The sequence below is a fragment of the Taudactylus pleione genome, unplaced genomic scaffold (genome assembly GCF_031769625.1).
Source record: "Taudactylus pleione unplaced genomic scaffold, aTauple2 ptg001648l, whole genome shotgun sequence".
Taxonomy (NCBI): Eukaryota; Metazoa; Chordata; class Amphibia; order Anura; family Myobatrachidae; genus Taudactylus; species Taudactylus pleione.
Genome location: NW_028286045.1, coordinates 77,663 through 97,307, shown reverse-complemented (window position 1 = coordinate 97,307; position 19,645 = coordinate 77,663). Strand labels below are relative to the sequence as shown.

At 42.7% G+C, this 19,645-nt stretch overlaps 1 protein-coding gene across 2 annotated transcripts in view; it reads left to right on the top strand.

Moving 5' to 3' along the window:
• The window catches only part of AXDND1 (axonemal dynein light chain domain containing 1), a 79,523-nt gene that overhangs the window by 37,922 nt on the left and 21,956 nt on the right, over positions 1-19,645 (top strand). For both annotated transcript variants that reach the window (XM_088464331.1, XM_088464330.1), the window contains exons 10-15: positions 1,805-1,909; positions 1,989-2,109; positions 7,963-8,064; positions 9,031-9,197; positions 13,219-13,294; positions 17,393-17,627. In XM_088464331.1, the coding sequence (XP_088320457.1) occupies positions 1,805-1,909; positions 1,989-2,109; positions 7,963-8,064; positions 9,031-9,197; positions 13,219-13,294; positions 17,393-17,627 (806 nt within the window). The remainder of the gene's footprint in view (positions 1-1,804; positions 1,910-1,988; positions 2,110-7,962; positions 8,065-9,030; positions 9,198-13,218; positions 13,295-17,392; positions 17,628-19,645) is intronic.

Below are 19,645 nucleotides of genomic sequence, written 5' to 3'. Positions count from 1 at the left end.
AGACTACGGAAAACAACTGTGGTAGATGACAGAAGAATTAATTCCCTGGTGCACAAAAACCCCTTCACAACAGTTGGCCAAATCAAGAACACTCTCCAGGAGGTAGGAGTATATGTGTCAAAGTCAACAATCAAGAGAAGACTTCACAAGAGTGAATATAGAGGGTTCACCACAAGATGTAAACCATTGGTGAGCCTCAAAAACAGGAAGACCAGATCAGAGTATGCCAAACAACTTCTAAAAAAACCATTACAGTTCTGGAACAACATCCTATGGACAGATGGGACAAAGATCAACTTGTACCAGAGTGATGGGAAGAGAAGAGTATGGAGAAGGAAAGGAAGTGCTCATGATCCAAAACATACCACCTTATTAGTGAAGCATGGTGGTGGTAGTGTCATGGCGTGGGCATGTATGGCTGCCAATGGAACTGGTTCACTTGTATTTATTGATGATGTGACTGCTGACAAAAGCAGCAGAAGGGTTTCGGGCAATATTATATGCTCATATTCAGTCAAATGCTTCAGAACTCATTGGACGGCGCTTCACAGTGCAGATGGACAATGACCCGAAGCATACTGCAAAAGCAACCAAAGAGTTTGTTAAGGCTAAAAAGTGGAATGTTATGCAATGGCCAAGTCAATCCCCTGACCTGAATCTGATTGAGCATGCATTTCACTTGATGAAGACAAAACTGAAGGAAAAATGCCCCAAGAACAAGCAGGAACTGAAGACATTTGCAGTAGAGGCCTGGCAGAGCATCACCATGGATGAAACCCAGCGTCCGGTGATGTCTTTGCGTTCCAGACTTCAGGCTGTAATTGCCTGCAAAGGATTTGCAACAAAGTATTAAAAAGTGAAAGTTAGATTTAGGATTGTTTAGTTTGTCCCATTACTTTTGGGCCCTTAAAAAGTGGGAGGCACATATAGAAACCGTTGTAATTCCTACACCGTTCACCTGATTTGGATGTAATTACCCTCAAATTAAATCTGAAAGTCTGCAGTTAAAGCACATCTTGTTTGTTTCATTTCAAAGCCATTGTGGTGGTGAATAGAGGCCAAAATATGAAAATTTTGTCAATGTCCCAATATTTCTGCACCTGACTGTATGTTCTCGATCAGAATTTACATGAACAGAGCCAATAAACACATAACCGTGGGCCAGATATTAAATTAATTACCATACAAAAGTTTACGTATGGCAAGGAAAGCCCTGCTCTAGAAAAGCAAATGGCAAGCAAGAGATTTATTTTCCAATTTAGCCACAAGTGTAAGAGGCCATATAGGGGGCCAACGATATGGTGCTTGGGTCAAGTTGACAGTCAGGAGCTGGTTGGTTGGTACTTTATCTACAGTCACTTTATCTCCATCCAAGGCTTATTAAATAGACTCCTGTATGTTATTTTTTCATGTCTCTCTATTAGACATTGTGCATTACAAATATTGCATTTCTATTGACTATTAATAGTATGTGATTTATTATACTTCTATTACTATGATTTAAATATTTAGCTATCATTCATAGTTAACTCTGCAGGATTGGGATTTGCAATCATGCTGATATAAGTACTTGATACTCATTTTAGTCCAACCTTAATTATATGCCAATATTGTCTTTTTTTAATAAATCATGTAATTTTACTACAAATAGATGGATTACTGTATGGGTTTGAGTTCTACAAGTCCTTTTTCTTCTTTCTTTTTACACGTAACTTTTAACCTTGTACGTGACAGTAGTCTGAAAAAAGGTAAAAAAAACAATTTTTCGGAAACTTAAATTCATTTATTTTTGTTCACTCTCCAGTGAGTTGTATCAAGTGAGAGAACATGACCTACGTGTGAGCAAAGAGGCAAAACAAACACAGACTGAACTGGCTAAAGCCTTGAGAAATGCAAAAAAGAATGCCAAGTAAGGGCATGATGCCATTAACCTAATGAATCCATTCATACTGTATTGTGTTGTGTAAACTGTTTGCTGGCTTGTTCAGTCTTTTAGAAGAATATCGTGAGCTGTACGAATTACAGAGGAGCCGCCTGGAGAAGCAGTTAGCTCACCTTACTGAAGAAAGGGATCTCTGGAGTTCTGCTACATACAGGCTGGCCAGAAAGGTGACTACTGACTTCACACAGCCCGATACACACTGTGGGCCGTCCTCACACACTTTTGTGGACACCTCTATTGATTTACTTTATGGTGTCTTACTTTCCTCTGCTGTGTTCTTCACCTGATTCATCACTTTCATTAAACCAGACTCCAACAGTTCACATGCTACTCTCCTGTATGCTACTTAAGCTGTAGGGGTGGGTTGTGGTAACTTGAGAGTTGATCACCAATTTTTGGTTTATGTGTGCATGTTGGCTGCCCTGTCCGTTCTTTAGTGCCTCCATTTAAACGTTTAAAGTAAAATTTAAAATCTCAGATTCATTATTTGTCAAAGAAAAAAATGTACAAAAAAATACAAAATGCCAGCACTGTGTTTGTGTTTTTAGTTTTAATTGTTAAGTTATGTTGGTTGTGTTTTTAAAGATTTTAATTTGAAGTGCAGCACGAAACAAATACTCCATTAGGGAGGTTATTATTTTACATATACATAGCCAATTATTTTCATACCATAAAAAGTTAAGATACATGGGGTATATTTACCAAAGGTCGACTTTTGGGTTGATTTTTATGCCGATTTTAATTGACTGAAATTGATTCAAAATCCACTGTATACATCACTGGCCAAATCTCTAATTTACCAAGGTTTCTCCATTTCTAAAATATGGGGCTTCACAAATCTTTTGGACTTAGCACTTAATAATGGTTGTAGACTGGCCAGAGAACCAATAAGAATCTGCGTTCCCAAATATTGTGGTTATTGGAGAAACCCAGCTACACCCCTCTCACCCAAGGTTGTGAGACTAACTAGCCCCAGAATAAATGACTGCTTGGAGCTGCTTGTCAGGTTCTACTGAGGGAACACTGGGCAGGGTGACGACTTTTCATTTCCACTGATAGGGATGCTTAATTGGACCTATTTTGCATCTCCATCTCCTGGCTGTAATAAAGATGAGAATGTGGGCATGTGTGGGCTGTCTTCAATATAAGCCATAAATAACACTAAATCAACTATGGTTTTAAAAGAAAAATGTGAACCTAAGTGTACCAGGGTAATTAACAAGTTTGGCACACAAGGAGTGGTAACTTTGCCAGCCCATTGGATAGTATTCCTTATGACCTAAGTTCATTATACTAAAAAAGTAGATAAAAATAAAATCATATACACACTTTTCAAATAAACTTTAAAGAAAAAAATCCCAAAACGCTCAGTTTCCAATTTTTCAAAATATCAAAAATGTACAGTACTTCTTCTTCCTCTGTAGAACAAAAAAAAACATATACACCCTACCCCCATAATACCGTCAATCAGTGCAAATAATTACAACCAGCAGGGCAGAAGTCTCCTTCAACAGTCAATCACACACGCCTTCCTGTGCTGGCCGCTTGTGATTAGCGAAGATTGTCTTTTTGTTGTCTACTTTTTTTGTACCCTTGGTATAATGGGTCGTACACTGGGATTTTTGGGTAAACAGAGCAGAGCCCAGCTCTTTGGTTTTAATCATCTCATGGGTCCTAGCAGATGTAGGCATGACAAATCAGTTTTTAGAGAGAAAGCAGACAGGAAAGTCTGGTAATATGATAAGGGGTATTTTTACTAAAGTGCATGTTTTTAGAAGTAGAGATATTGCCCAGAGCAACCAATCAGATTATACTTAACATTTATCTAATAAATGTAATGCAAGATAACAGCCAGAATCTGATTGGTTGCTATGGGCAACATCTCCACTTCTAAAAACCTGCACCTTAGTAAATATATATATTCCTAAGAGCTGTAAAGCTTCCTTCTTTGATCTCACAGTATTCACATAGTAAAAATATATTAGCCTGGTGAACTGCATTTGGGGTTATTTGGAATCTGTCCTACTAGCACGTATCCATTTATTAGTGCATGCTCTGTTCTCTGAGCAACGCAGTTTAGAGAGAAATGTGGAATACATACTGTACTAAGGTCCCAGTATGAAGTCATTTAATGAAGTAACCTGCATTATGAAGAACATCACTTGCTAGTGTTAAATGAGCTTCAGTGTATAACTCTGTTATAGAAAAAATGGAATGGGTATGTAATGCCGGCTGTTGGGATGCCTCCTGTCAGAATACCGACAGCGTCATCCCGATGGTTGGTATCCCGACAAGGGTCAGGTAAGTATACTTACCCTCCCCCCTTCTCCCGCTAACCCTCACTTAATGTAGCCTAACCCTCCCCTTTAGTGCCTAAATGTAAGTCTCTCCCCTTTCTGCCTAAACCTAACCCTCCCCCATTAGTGCCTTACCATAACCCTCCCAGTGGTGCTTAACCCTCCCCCCTAGGCATGCCTAACCCTAATCTTCCCCCCAAAACCTAACCCTAACCCTGCTACGCTCCCTAAACCTAACCCTCCCCCTGCGGCTAACACTAAAGGCTCCGCCGGACTTACCTCATTCGGCTTGGCGTTCCGGCATCAGGATTAAGATAGGCGTTGGTATGTCGGGATTCCCCTGTCGGTATTGAGACCTGCGGAATTGCGGCCGCTGGTCTCATAACTACATCTCATAAAAAACATTTACCTCCTAAATGTGTGTAGATGTTTATGCTCACTGTAAATGCTCATAGCCTAGCTACTGATGCAGTGATATTTGCATATTGATCTGAAACTAGTGCAACTGTGGCCCTAAAAAAAAGCACAATGGTTAAAATACGAGGGTTGTTCAAAAAGTAATGCCTAAATGCTCACAACTCAAATTTTATTATAGATAGAGATTTGAAAATTTGCAGTAAAATACTTTGAAGTCTTAGTAACAGAATGAGTCTACTCAAAAAATTCACCATCTGCCCTCAAACATTTTCTCCACCTCTCAGCCCAAGCTGTGAATCCACTTTGGAAAAATTCCAGTGGTTGATGTTTGACCCAGGAACATATGGCGTTTTTAACAACCTTTATGTCTTCAATCTGTTGACCAGGGAGACAGTATTTGAGAGGGCCAAACAGATGAAAGTCAGAAGGGGCCAAATCAGGAATGTATGGTGGATGTGGCATTATTGCTCACCCCATTTTGGCAATGGCTGCATATATTGCCATCGAAGTGTGAGGTCTGACATTGTCGTGGTGTAAGATGACATTTGACAGTCGAATTGTTGACCTTTTTTTGAGGATGGCTTCTTTCAGCTTAAGTGTAATAATGCATTGATCACTGTTGGTTGATTGGTTTTGTTCCAAGTAACCGATGAGAATAACACCTCGGCAATCCCAGAAGAATGTGGCCATGACTTTGTTTATGGATTGCTGTGATTTAAACTTTTTTGGCTTGGGTGAACTTGGGTGTTTCCATTGCTTTGATTGGACCTTTGTTTCTGGGTCATAAAGGAATACCCAGGTGTCACGGCTGCCGACACTTGAGACTCCTGGAAGGAGGCAGGCCTACTAGGCACAATAAACTGGGGTGGCTTTAGGAATGACCTTTTCATGAAGTCTCGATAGCACGGAATAAAAGTAAATAGAATTTATTCACAGAAGAAATATAATAGCAACGTCTCAACAACACTGAGGTTCACATAAGCAATGACGAGTATAGAAGAAAAAACCCCATATAGTCTTTAACACAGAAAAGTTAATATGGTAGGGAACCCCGAGTCCAGTATGAGGCTAACACCTCAAGATGGTATAGAGGAGCTTCACCTGGGTGGAACCCTGTAGTGATGGAGATCCGGAGCAGAGCGAGCCCTGTGATGCGGTGAGTTTGGAGCAGGGTTAAGCCCTGTGATGCGATGAGGTCGGAGCAGGGTTGAGCTCTGTGATGCGATGAGGTTGAAGCAAGGTTGAGCCCTGTGAAGCGGCGTAGTTCTGGAACAGGGTTGAGCCCTGCGGTGTAACTAGAATCCGGAGCGGGGTTGAGCCCCGCGATGCAATGAAGGTTGAAGCAGGGTTGAGCCCTGTGAAGCGGTGTGGTTCCGGAACAGGGTTGAGCCCTGCGGTGTAACTAGATGTCGGAGCGGGGTTGAGCCCCGTGATGCAATGAAGGTTGAAGCAGGGTTGAGCCCTGTGAAGCGGTGTGGTTCCGGAACAGGGTTGAGCCCTGCGGTGTGAGTAGAATCTGGAACGGGGTTGAGCCCTGCGATGCGGTGATGATAACTGTAGTGGTGCAGTTGACAACTGTAATGAAGATGTGTTCGATGTCCACAGGAGTAAGAGGCAACAGGGAAAGTAAATAGTGCAACAAAAGGTGAAACCACAGCAGTGGAGCAAAAAGCAATACTTAGGCTATGGCTATGCTGAGCTCTGTACTGCGGCTGGTAACTGGCATCAGAAGTTAAGCTGGAACATGAGCAGAGATATAGCAGTCCACAACAACCCACAGGCACAGCAGGGATATGGCAGGAGTCCAAGAAAGACCTGAAAGTAACATTGCACAGACACTGAGACACAGTTAGTAACAGGCTTTATACTAGAGGTCTGTGATCCATAGGAAGTTCAGAACATGTGACCCAAATAGAATCAGGTTTGAAATAATGAGCAATCTAGGAATCCCACAACCTGACAACACCTTGGAAAAAGATGATCACTTTAACTCTCTATTCCCTGTATGTGAAGAACGCCAGCAAGCAGGATAGCTCCTCCAACGACCACAAAGGAACTTTGGAAAAAGTAATCTATCTTTACGTACTGAAATAGTCGCAGTACTGACACCAGGTCTCATCTCCTGTAATGACATTTTCAAAAACATCTCAGGGTTGGCTTCAAAGTTGGTCAAAAGGTCATTGCACTCTTCCACCCTCTGGGCCTTATGATCCCTGGTTAATTGCTTTGGAACCCATTTAGCACACACTTTACGATATCCCAAATCATTGATTAGTGTATCTACAGTGCCATGACTCCATTCCAGTTCATCACTGATATCTCTGATGGTCACACAATGGTCTTTCTGAATCATGGCATCGACTTTGTGTCGGTTCTCTGCTGTCACTGCAATTGATGGTCTGCCACCACGAGGTTTGTCGCACACGGACGATTCTCCCGATTGAAAACGCTTCATCCACCTTCTGACATTGCTATAGTCAATTGTACGCTCGCCATACACTTTTTTTCAGTCTTCTGTGGATTTCTGTAGCACTGCAGCCTTCTTTTTCCAGAAATTCAATGACGGCTCTTTGTTTCATCTTGGATTCCATGGTATTTCTTGGACTAACTAAACAAAACTACATATATAGTTAGGAAACATATTAAAGTACAAACTGACAAAGTTTCAAATAAATGTTGCGTATTATTTCAGAGTTATGAGCATTTAGACATTACTTTTTGAACAACCCTCATATATTTTTAAACAAAAATAAGTTTAATCATTGGATACAGCCTAAGGTACAGTTAGCAGATACCTGTGTGTACGGTTATCTGCTGTCTATACTACATAGGTTTCCATATTACCCAGTCACTTCTAGCATCTTCATTTATGCTATAGAGTATAGAGGATAGGGTTTGTATTAAATAGAAAAAATAACACTTTATCCCTTGAATAGGGGCTTTGGCCATTTCCTGTGTGCATCAGGGAAGCAGTGGTAATACATAGGTGAGCAGTGTGCAAACTGTCCAAGGTGACAGATCACATGATCAGGCAAACGGCGCATCACTGGTAAATAAGAATCTAGATGTTATATTAACTTTGTAAACGTTTGGTGGATTTCAGGTTTTGGGTGGCCTGTTCTTTAATGATGATCACTATAGGTGGCACACTGGTTAGCAATGCTGCCTTATATAGCTGCAGGTGCTCCAGCGACTGTGTTTGTGTGATAGAGAACGTAGACTGTAAGCTCCATGTGACAGGGAATGAAAGGAATGATTAAATGTCATCTGTAAAGCTCTCAATAATAATAATGTCATTTTCTTTAGGTGATAGAAGAGAATCAACTACAACTGTCTCGCAGGCTGTACATAAGTGAGAAGACCTGGACGAACATTGTCAGGCATTTCATTGTGCTCCTTGCATCAAATGTAGGCTACAGTACTAACTAAACAGTTACGTTGTCTTCACTATGCATTTTGTTCTCTGTTGTTAATATATATATATATTTCAGTATAGAATGGTTTCAGAATGAGTCATGTGATACAGGTGAGTATGGATTGTTTACAGGGGTTGTGTACGGGATGCTGGTGCTCGGGATCCCGGAGCTCAGAATCCCGACGCCGGCATCCCGACAGGGTTAGGATACTGACACCTGTTGATAAGTATCCCAACCCTACCACTAACCCTCCCCGCAGCCCAACCCTAACCTCCTCCTAGTGCCTAACCCTAATCCTGCCCTCCGCTCCTCAACCCCTTCCGTCCTCACTTACATCATGTTCGGCCCCGTGCCCTCTGTAGCTGAAGGACCAGATCAACGCAGGCCAGGACAGGAGATGTGCTTTATAGCACTACTAATCACCAGATATAAAATGCAATATAAAAAATCAGGTGCAATAATAAATATAAAGAATGTGAAAAAATCACAGGTACTAATCGTTCTTACATTGCAGCTCCGAATACGTATTCTGGAAAATTAAAGACAAGTAAAAAAACAAAACAAAAGCACATAGGGAGTGCAATTAAAGATACATTTTATAGTATATAATTTATCTTTAATTGTACTCCCTATGTGCTCTTTTGCTTTATAGCAATAGGCTGCAGAGCCCCTGCACCGCATGGAGGAGGAGGTGTAATGTGCAGTCTTCTAACTTAAACACCGCACATTACACCTCCTTCTCTTTGCAGTGCAGGGACTGTGCAGCCTATTGCTATAAAGCACGCCTATGCCGGCATTCTAAGTGCCGGCATCTCGACTGTCAGAATTGTAACTACAACCCGTTTACAGAATACATAGAGGATAGCAGGAGGATAACTAACCAAACTAGGGACAATTTGTACACTGTACTCTAGCACCTCATCATATGTCCTATTTACTGCTTATGATGTCTGCATAGGACACACGAGACCTTTCTGAGATCCAACAGACCACAGAGAAATGGAGAGAGCACATGGCACACTTTGAGCTAGAGGTACAGCGCAATGAGGAGTCAAGCAGGGAGAAGATACTGACGATCTGTACAGACCTGAAGAAGTGGCTGCTGCATTTTCAAGAGAAAGTTTTGTATGTTAAATATAACTTTTTTTCTTCCTGCAGTTCCATATTCTGTTTTCTATTCGATAAATTGTGTATATTCAAGTGGGGTTTTTTTTAGTACACAACACCATACAGAAGTAGGTGTTTGCACGAGTCCTTTAACATTATAAAATGCTTTATGCAGAAACTTAGGTGTATGTTTACTAAAGTGAGCGTTTATAGAAATGAAGATGTTGCTCAATCAGATTCTAGCTATTATCTTCTAGAACAGTGATTTTCAACCTTTTCAGCTCGAGGCATACTACACAAGATTTTAATATCGCCAAGGCACACTAAACTGCTATGCGATGTGCGTGATTAATGAAAAAACATACACATTGGTTCCCACAAAAAATATACACACACATTGGCTTTCACATGAATAAAACAAGTTACATTGGCCTACTCAGGAATAAAACACACTACATTGGCTCCACAGGAATAAAACACACTACATTGGCTCCACAGGAATAAAACACACTAGATTGGCCTCCACAGGAATAAAACACACTACATTGGCCTCCACAGGAATAAAACACACTACGTTGGCCTCCACAGGAATAAAACACACTACATTGGCCTCCACAGGAATAATACACACTACGTTGGCCTCCACAGGAATAAAACACACTACATTGGCCTCCAAAGGAATAAAACACACTACATTGGCCTCCACAAGAATAAAACACACTACATTGTCCTCCACAGGAATAAAACACACTACATTGTCCTCCACAGGAATAAAAAACACTACATTGGCTCCACAGGAATAAAACACACTACATTGGCCTCCACAGGAATAAAACACACTACATTGGCCTCCACAGGAATAAAACACACTACTTTGGCCTCCACAGGAATAAAACACACTATATTGGCCTCCACAGGATTAAAACACACTACATTGGCTCCACAGGAATAAAACACACTACATTGGCCTCCACAGGGATAAAACACACTACATTGGCCTCCAAAGGAATAAAACACACTACATTGGCCTCCACAAGAATAAAACACACTACATTGTCCTCCACAGGAATAAAACACACTACATTGTCCTCCACAGGAATAAAAAACACTACATTGGCTCCACAGGAATAAAACACACTACATTGGCCTCCACAGGAATAAAACACACTACATTGGCCTCCACAGGAATAAAACACACTACTTTGGCCTCCTCAGGAATAAAACACACTACAGTACAAGTGTGCTGAGCTGACCACCGCGGCACACTTGGCAACTGCTCACGTCACACTAGTGTGTCACAGCACAGTGGTTGAAAAACGCTGTTCTAGAAGGTGCTAGTTATATGTTAAGTAGAATCTGATCGGTTGCTGTGGGCAACACCTCCACTTCTAAAAACTCTCACTTTAGTAAATCTACCCCTTAGGGCTCTATTTATTAACATTACTTTTACTAAAATAAAGTGAAAAAGGGTGTTTCACACCCTTTTCACATTATTTTAGTTTCACCTGTAATTATTACAGGGCAATTGGAGTAGAATTAGTAAAATTCTACTCCAACCCCTAGTATCACTTTATTTTTAGTAAAGCAGATCGCATTTCCCATAATTGTAATGGGAAATGTGATCCGACCTAAGTTACTAAAAATAAATTGTAAAAAAATACCGGGGGAAGCCCTGTGATAATAACGCCACCTGGAGGTGGTGTTATCCAGGGTCTCCCCCGGTTACCGGGCTCCCACTCTGCTCTAATGGGGAGAGCAGATGCGGGAGCCGTTACCAGTAATCAGCTATGTGGTCTAAACAGACCGCAAGCTGATTGCTGTAAAAAAAAGAAAAAAAACATTTTTTTATTTTTACTTACCTGAATCCAGGGACCGGTGATCGGGCCTCTGGTGATGGCTCCTCTCCGGTCAGCTGGTCTCCCATAGTGCCCTGCTGCCCGGTCATCAGGTGATCGGGTCCCAGTGCAGTATGGGAGATCACCTGATCGGGAAGCCCGGAGAAGATCACCGGAGGCCAGGAGGATGCAGGTAAGTGTAATGAAGGGAGGGGGAGGTCGCGGGGGGGAGGGGGGGTCGCGGGGGCGGGGCTTAGCGTCGGTGGGGGGTAGCAGTGACGGTGGGTCGGCACATGCGCGGGCTCTTAGTCGCGGTATTTTTTCCGAAAATACAGCGACTAGAGTGCGGATGGGATCCGCAGGGACAGAGCTTTATCGCGAGCTCTGTCCCTGCAAGGGATTTATAGTAAATCCCTGTGATATTGCCTGAATTCACACTACAATCCGCATTCAATATGCGGATTGTAGTAAATAGAGCCCTTAGTGTGGTAACACAGAATATACCAGATCTAACTGTACTCAATAATTCTGTACTAAGGGCCTGATTCCGAGATTTACACAATACCGATATTTACGCAGCATGAGCGATTGTTTGCCATTGCGCATGTGTGAATTTCGCATTGCGAATGTGCAACAATTTTATTGCGATCATAGAGGATTCACTCGCAAAGTGAGTGACAAGTAGTCAGCATTTGGGGGAAGTAATGTGGGGTGGCTTGGCAAACGCAGGTGTGTCTGGACCTTTTAAACTCTGCTTCATAGCTGTGAACAAATTAGCTATTGCAGCATTTGCAGCATAAGAGCTCTCTGCATGTCAGGAGAGCCGCAGTGTTTGAGGTAGGTCACACTTGACTCACAAACTGCTTGGCTGCCCGATTCGGCAGCAGTGGGTGTCCTTATGCTTGGCTAAGCTTTGGAAGGCATTAGCATATTTTAGGAACTGCGATCCACAAGAGATTGCAGTTGCGATTGCATTAGAGTAAATCTCGGAATCAGGTGCTAATGCCACAATCCTTACTAGGACAGCTTCAGTGGGGACAAGAGACTTATATCCATTTGTTATAGTTTCTATATCTGAGAGCCGCGGTGGGCCTGGGTAATAGGGGGCGTGGCCTAATATTGGGAGGCGGGGCCACGCCCCTTCCCCCCAAAAAAAAGATTTGCAGCGCCACAAAGCGGCGCTGGGGAGGGGGGCGCTCTGGGCCCCCCAAGCCCTGCTCAAAGCCAGGGGGGGCGCGATCAGTGTGATCGCTCCCTCCCACAGGCATAGGAGACTGCTGTGGCTGCTGCTGTGAGGGAGGGGGAGCGGCGCCGGACCCGGGCCCCCGCCGGGCCCCTCAGGAAGCCCGGGCCCCGGTAATCTGTACCCGCTCCCCCCCCTCTCGGCGCCCCTGTATCTCCCAACAGTCTTACTGACACTATCGGGACCCCTTTGCGCCCAAAAAGGTGAAGGGGCACGCGTACCCATTTTCATCACTCTGGGGGTGATACCAGCACTCCTAGAGATGCTGGGCTGCCCCCAGACTCTCCGTGCACAATGCAGAGAAGTTGTGAGCGTGCTCTCCCCTAACTTCCCCATTTTGTCGAACATTGCGGCCTGTGGGTGTCATGAAGGTACAGTACCTGAATAGCGGGACTCTCCAGTCAAGGTAAAAAAAGTTGGTGGGAATAAAATATACTCTTGTTTCAGAAATTATATTTTATGCACAATACTAGATAAAAACATTATTAGAACGGTTGTAATCCCCAAAGTTGTAAAAGTTGCTGATACTTAAACTCGTATTCTTCTTCAAGATCCCCCAATATCCTTTTAATAGAAAAATGCTGTTTGGCCTGGTTCCAGGCTCCCTCCACACTCTGCATCTTTTTGTACAGTGAATTTGTTATTGCTTTTATTCTAATACTACGACATTGTTATGGATTCTGATTTGTTCTTTTTTATGCTATTCACATTTTAACTTATTTATTGTATTTTCTTGATGCTTCAATAAAGAAAAAATAAATAAATAAATATATTATATATATTTATATATATATAATATATATATATATAGAATTTTTTTATTTTTTGAAGTTGCTTACATAGTGCTGCATAGTGATCCCGCAGTAGGCTAAGCTTGATTGTTATAACTGAACCAGCATTAGTGTGACACAGGTAATTTATTTTTCTAATTTTGTTCATATTCTTACTCTTATCATACCAGTGTGGACTGGCACTATAAGGCAGTACCAGAAGATGTGGCCATAAGACTACTACAAGATCTCCAGAACTGGAAAAATGTATGAAGGTTTGACAATGAAACATACTTACATACCGTTGTGCAAATCTCTATATATATATATATATATATATATATATAATATATATATATCTGAAAAGTGATAAAAATGATGTCATCACATGACAGTTGGTTTGAACTCTGACCCCTCCCACCAGTGTCAGTGATGTCACTTCTGGCATAACACACTTCTGCAGTCTCTGAACACTTCTGTTATTTCCCATACTTATTCATCACATACCATCTCATGATGAAAATACAGACTCTTCTAAACCAACCAACAGCACAACTTTGTCCACGATCAAAAATGTATAACAGTACTTAATAAACAAAAAAGAAGCACACAGGGATAAACAGGCTACATACAAAAATAAAAAGATTGTATGTCATAAAAAATACAACAATAAAGATGAATAATAAATAATGTATATAATAAAATCAAGTGCTGATAACAGTAATAAATAAGGTGAGAAGAGATAAATGAAATAAGTGAGGTTGAAATAGGAGAAAAATAAATAATATTAAAAATGTAAAATAAATGTAAAAATAGAAAAAAATTTTTAATATATTTTAAAATGGAAAAAGAAATGCTTAATTTAAATCATAAAGATTTTTCTTTTTCTTTTTTTTAAGAAGAACTACTAGCTTAAAGGGAAATTATGTGATAATTACATTTGCTCTTATCAGCCTGTGCCTGCAAAATCAGTTTGCACCAGCAGGGCTGCCATCAGAAATTGTGGGGCCCGGTACTGACAAAATAGACAGAGCCCCCCCACCCGGGTATGGGGAAGAGGTGGGCGGAGCTGTGGATGTGAGTGGAGCTACATAGGGTGGGCTGGACCTATTGGGGGCACAGATTATTTGTTCGTAAGTGCTGTTCTATTACTTGCTGTGCGGACATTTCTATTTGCATGTTTTTCATTTAATATACCTAAGCACAAGATGTTTTGTATACAACTATATATATATATATATATATATATATATATCATACACAAAAAGAAGCCTGTTGCTTAGCTATATTAAAGTAAAACCATACAAATGTAAGTGTCAGCACAGCAAGTAATATAACATCACCTACCCATATGTATGTGTGTGATTATACTGTGTGTGTGTGTGTATATATATATATATATATATATATATATATAATATTGTGATACTTGGGGTTAATTAGCTCTGTAGATTGGGGTCAGTTGTGCAGTGAGTAGGTGCTGAATTAGATTCCACACGTAGCATTCCAGTTAAATAAACATATGTGCTGCTTTACTTCCAGCATGTGAAATCAAGAAACAGAAAAATAATAAACAAACCTAGCCCTTGTTTAGGGCACTAGCTCACTTCTTGAACCCTCTCTACAGAAGCAGCTACTCTGCATGAAAGTCACAGTCTCTGAGATTGGTGGTCCTTCCTGCCACATGCAGGACTGGACAATGGCCTCTTGGCATGGTATAGCTTCCTTAGCTGGTTGGCTGCCGCCTCTCACGGTCTAGCCTGCTTCCTTGCAGCTACCATAGCTCAGTCCCAGAGTTGGATAGCCTTCCCTGTATCTCACAGGTCTAGGCTCAGGCCTCCTGGCCCTCACTGGCTTGCTAGCACAGTGAGCTCTGTCTGACTGGTCTGCCTCAGTCCTCCCTGGACTGAGTTCCCTCGGCAGCCATTAGGCATCTTCCCACAATGCCTTTCTAGTCTGTGTGGGCGGATCTCCCCTGCCCCACACAGAATCTGCTGCTCACCAGTGCCACCTCTGGTGATACTGCCACAATATATAAACACACAATTATACGTAAATTAGGCAGCCCCTCCCTACAACAGATCCCAAACTCTGCTGAGCGCAGCAGACATCACCTGTCCTTCACCTGTTGTTCGGAGCCCAGAGGACAGCCGCCAGCGCAGAGTTATGTGCGGTACTGCTAGTCACTTGTGGAATGCAGTGTGCACCGGCAGCCAGAAAGGAGGAGAAGAGTCTTGGTAGCATTTAAAACACTGAGCCGGCCGTGAGCCAATCACAGCTCGCGGAACGGCCGCGGATTGGCTCGCGGAACTGCAGCCAATCAGCAGCGGCTGCTGCTGATTGGCTGGCTGTCGTTCCACGAGCTGTGATTGGCTCATGGTCGGCTCAGTGTTTTAAATGCTACCGAGACTCTTCTTCTCCTCTTCTTTCGCTGCCGGTGCACACTGCATTCCATAAGTGACGTGCGGTACTGCACGTCACTCTGTTCCACACCTCTGTTACCCGGGCCCCCTCTCTCTCCGGGCTCGGGACTGGAGTCCCCGCAGTCCCCCCCTTATGGCGGCCCTGTGCACCAGTGAAACCCATCTCCATCTGCTTCCAACTGGAATTGTGCAAAGTGGAAAAAGTTAAAATATCACATCCAAGTTCTGACTATTACTACCAGTCTCATTTATGTCTTAAATTAGTTATAGTAATGAGCTGACATCTGAGCGCTCTTTATTACAGATGTTTTTGTGTGCTTGAAATATTTGATGACATTGGTATTTATGTGCTTCTAAATACACTAAAGGCATATTCAATTAGACTCGAAAAGTCAGAAAGGTTTCGCTGGCCATACTTTTCGCCAACTTTGCGTGTTTCAGAGGCGAAAACGTTTCTTGTGCTGCCCCGATATTCGATCTATTCAATTCCAAAGGGCGCGAAAACGGAACCCGGCGAAACTCAAACAGGCGAAAAGTGCTGTCAGATTTGGGGAAATCAGCCTGACACCCCCCAAAAGATGCACTGACATTGGGGATCAATGTAGTTGCCCCCGAATAGCCCTACTGAAGCTATTTGGGGTGCTTAAATACTCTCAATAGCTGCTAATTAGCATCTTTGCACAAGTGGTGAAGAATAGCATTTAGCAGGTTTTTTTGGAGAAAATAACTACTCCCAGCAAATTTGGGGTACATGAAGATGGGTACAAGCATGGTTAAAAAACGCAAAAGTAAAGTTTTAAAAAACACACCTTCACTAAGCACCTGTAATCAAAAAAACAACTCCCCCATACTTGCAGACCCCCCCAAAAGTTTATTTTGATAGTTTTTAAGTTTGTAGCCTAACTTTGTATTTTTTCACCCCCTTTTTCAATGTAATTTTTTGGGGTGTTCTTCAAATATTTTTTTTTGATGCAGGTAACCTTTGGGGACCTGTCCAAAGGGTGTAGGGTGGTTTCCCCACCTTTGCACCCCAAAACCGCAATTCTGCACTTTTTTCCGCCTGGTTTCATAGGCAAATCTTTTTAGCCTATACCAATACATTGACTTTCCACGTAGGCGAAAAGTCTTTGGAATTGAATATGGGGATAAGGTTTTGCCTGGCGAAATTATGTTTTTTTGCCGAAAACAGCTTATCGCGGCTAATTGAATATGCTCTTAAGCTGAAAACAATAAAATATCCAACTAAAAGTATATCACAACTTCCCATTACTAACAACTCATGTGCACTCAGAAAAAAAGAGCCCGTATGCAGGGACAGATTAATGATGGGGTGGATGGATTACAGCTCCAGGCCTCCACATAAAAATAGGCCCATCATTGTGGAGGCATGGTGATGACAAACTGCCTATCTGGCACACAGTAAGTCATAAATCATAAGTTTTAAAATAGTTTTTCTACTTTTCTCACAATATTATGAAATGTTTCTATTTTTATGTATTTGGGGAAGACAGTGGAGCTCTAGCCACACTCACATAGCACTGATCACCGTTCGTTCCCTTCTCGGTATAGGCCTTGAACATTTTCAACCCAAGGAACATGTGGCCCTTAATCTGGCCCTGTACTTGTAGAGCCCTGTTCTCTCTGTATAACACCGGCTAACCAAGTAAAACATCCAGAAATGGGGAGTGCATCGGAGGGGGGTCATGGGCTGGGGACTGAGGGGCGCCTGTGAAAATGTTGCTATGGGGCCCCCCTGGGTCTAGTTACGCCCCTGGCAGTGAGCCTTTTTGAAGACTCGTAAATCATCCTGGATGTTCTTTACAGTAATCAGGCCAGGTGTCAGCAAAATTAACCACAGTATTATATCGTCTGCTTTGTAACAGGAGGTTAAATATAATTAAGTGCAAATGTCCTGTTCACACTGCTGTGTGTATGCCTGCAGATGCTGAGTGAAGAACAGCAACAGTTTGAAGGCAATAAGGTTATAAATAATCAAGAGTCTCTAAAAGCTGCCGCTGACATTCAGAAGCAGTGGTCTCAAATTGGGGAGAAAGTTCTCAAGAGACACGAAGGCCTGGACGGGAGCCCAGCTCCAGAGCACAAAGCCATGGAAGATTTGAACAGTATTGCAGAGCTTCTATGCGAGCAGTATAGAAGAAGAGTGCAGGGGGAAAATGGTGAGTGATTACTTTGTTGATCATTTTTACTGTATATTTTTCTAATAAAAACATTTATGTGGCAGTCACTCATTATCATTATAACAGCACATAAGGAAAGCCCCTCTATCAGACTTTTCAAATTTGTTAAGCATTAACCTCAAAGTTACCTATTACACTGTAGCAAGCTCCACTCAACCCACACAGGCTGACAGTACTATACACAGGGCCGGCTCAAGGCACGTTCCACCAGTGCGGCCGCACAAGGGTACCACCCTATATGGGTGCACAGATTTCCTAAGCTAACTGCTAGCTAGCTGCCGTTTTTCCCGCTGCTCAGTGCCTACCCCTGCAGCCCGCCCCACTTCCTAGATGTAATGTAGAGTACACATAGACACACCCACTACACTGAGTGACAGTTAGACTCAGCCAGCTGGATCGGGAAGCGATAAGCTGGCCAGGCGTGCCCACAGCTCTTCTCTCAGCCCGCCGTCTTCTACCCCCAAAGCTTTTCTCCACCCACCTTCTTGCTCCAGAGTACCCACTGTCAGGGGCGGGCTGGGCCGGGGGTCATGGTCTCTTTCCCGAGTCCCCACAGCCCTCCACTGCCCTCCTCTGCTGCACCTTCTCCCTTCCAGTCCCCGCAGCCCTTCACCCTCCCGAGTCCCTACAGCCCTCTGCTAGGAGAGGGGGGGGTTCGACAAATAATTATCTCACAGGGCGCTATTCCATACGGAGCCAGCCCTGACTATACGCCTGGTCTTTACACTTTCACTACAAATGGGTTGGGTATGTAATGCCGACAGTCAGGATCCCATCGGTCAGAATCCCAACGCCGGGATCCTGACAGGATTAGCATACCGACACTTGTTGGTCGGTATGCTATCCCTCACCCTACCCTAACCCTCCCTCTTTGGTGCCTAACCCTAACCTCCCCCCTTAGTGCCTGAACCTAACCTCCCCCTCCCCGTTGCCTAACCCTAACCCTCCCCCTTAGCACCTAACCCTAACCCTCCCCCCTTAGCGCCTAACCCTAACACTTCCCCTAGTGCCTAACCCAAAACCTAACACCCCCCCCGATACTTACCTTCGGCATGCCGGCGGTCGGTATTCTGGACCCGGGATATAGTCTGTCGGCATGCTGTGTGGAGGCATGCTGACTACATCCCCTACAAATCCCCATCAGTGATAGGGATTTGGGCTCCAAATACAGAGGACATCGAGTCTTATAAATAATTCTTAACATGTTAATATAGGTGTGTTGGATGTCTATGTGTATGTTTTGTTTGTGTATGTTATTGGTAAAAATAATTTATTACAAATAGATGTTTAAATGAATAATATATATATTATACAAATGTATGCTCATACATCTAGCCTCAATATGCCACGCAGTGCGACTTGCCTGGTGTGAGTGAGCCGCCAGGTCCTGTGCTACCGTGCTAATGTGGGGCGTCTTTCATTGCAGAAAATGCATCTAAGTAGCAATGTGATGTGACTAGGACACACCAGCAGATGGCACTGATTCATTTGATAGGCGACACTTGTATATCTGTGTGCACATGAAGCATATGAAGCACAACGGAACTTGGAATGAAAAAAGCTTTGGCCGCTATATTGTAGCACTTCGTATACAGATTCAGAGACTCAGTCGCACACAGATATAATAGTGTTGCATATCAAATTAATCGGGGTCTATCTAATCACATCGCATTGCAAATTAGACGCATGTTCGGCAAAAAAAGACAAGACGCCTGGCGTCAGCGGAGTCTCACGGGAACTGGCGCACCGAGAGGGGCTTTTTAGCGTGACTACAGAAAAGATGTGTAAGGACACATCTATATGTTATTGTGGAGTTCATTTATTATGTTTTACATGATCTGAAATGGTCTCTATCAATTTTATTAATTTCCGATAATAATGTTTAGCTTTCAAAATATAAAGACATGTGAATATACTAATAGGCAAGATGTTTTTACAATAGATGTAGCTTCGGCAGCAAAGCTTTAACATTAATGTAATATGTGAGTATCATTCAG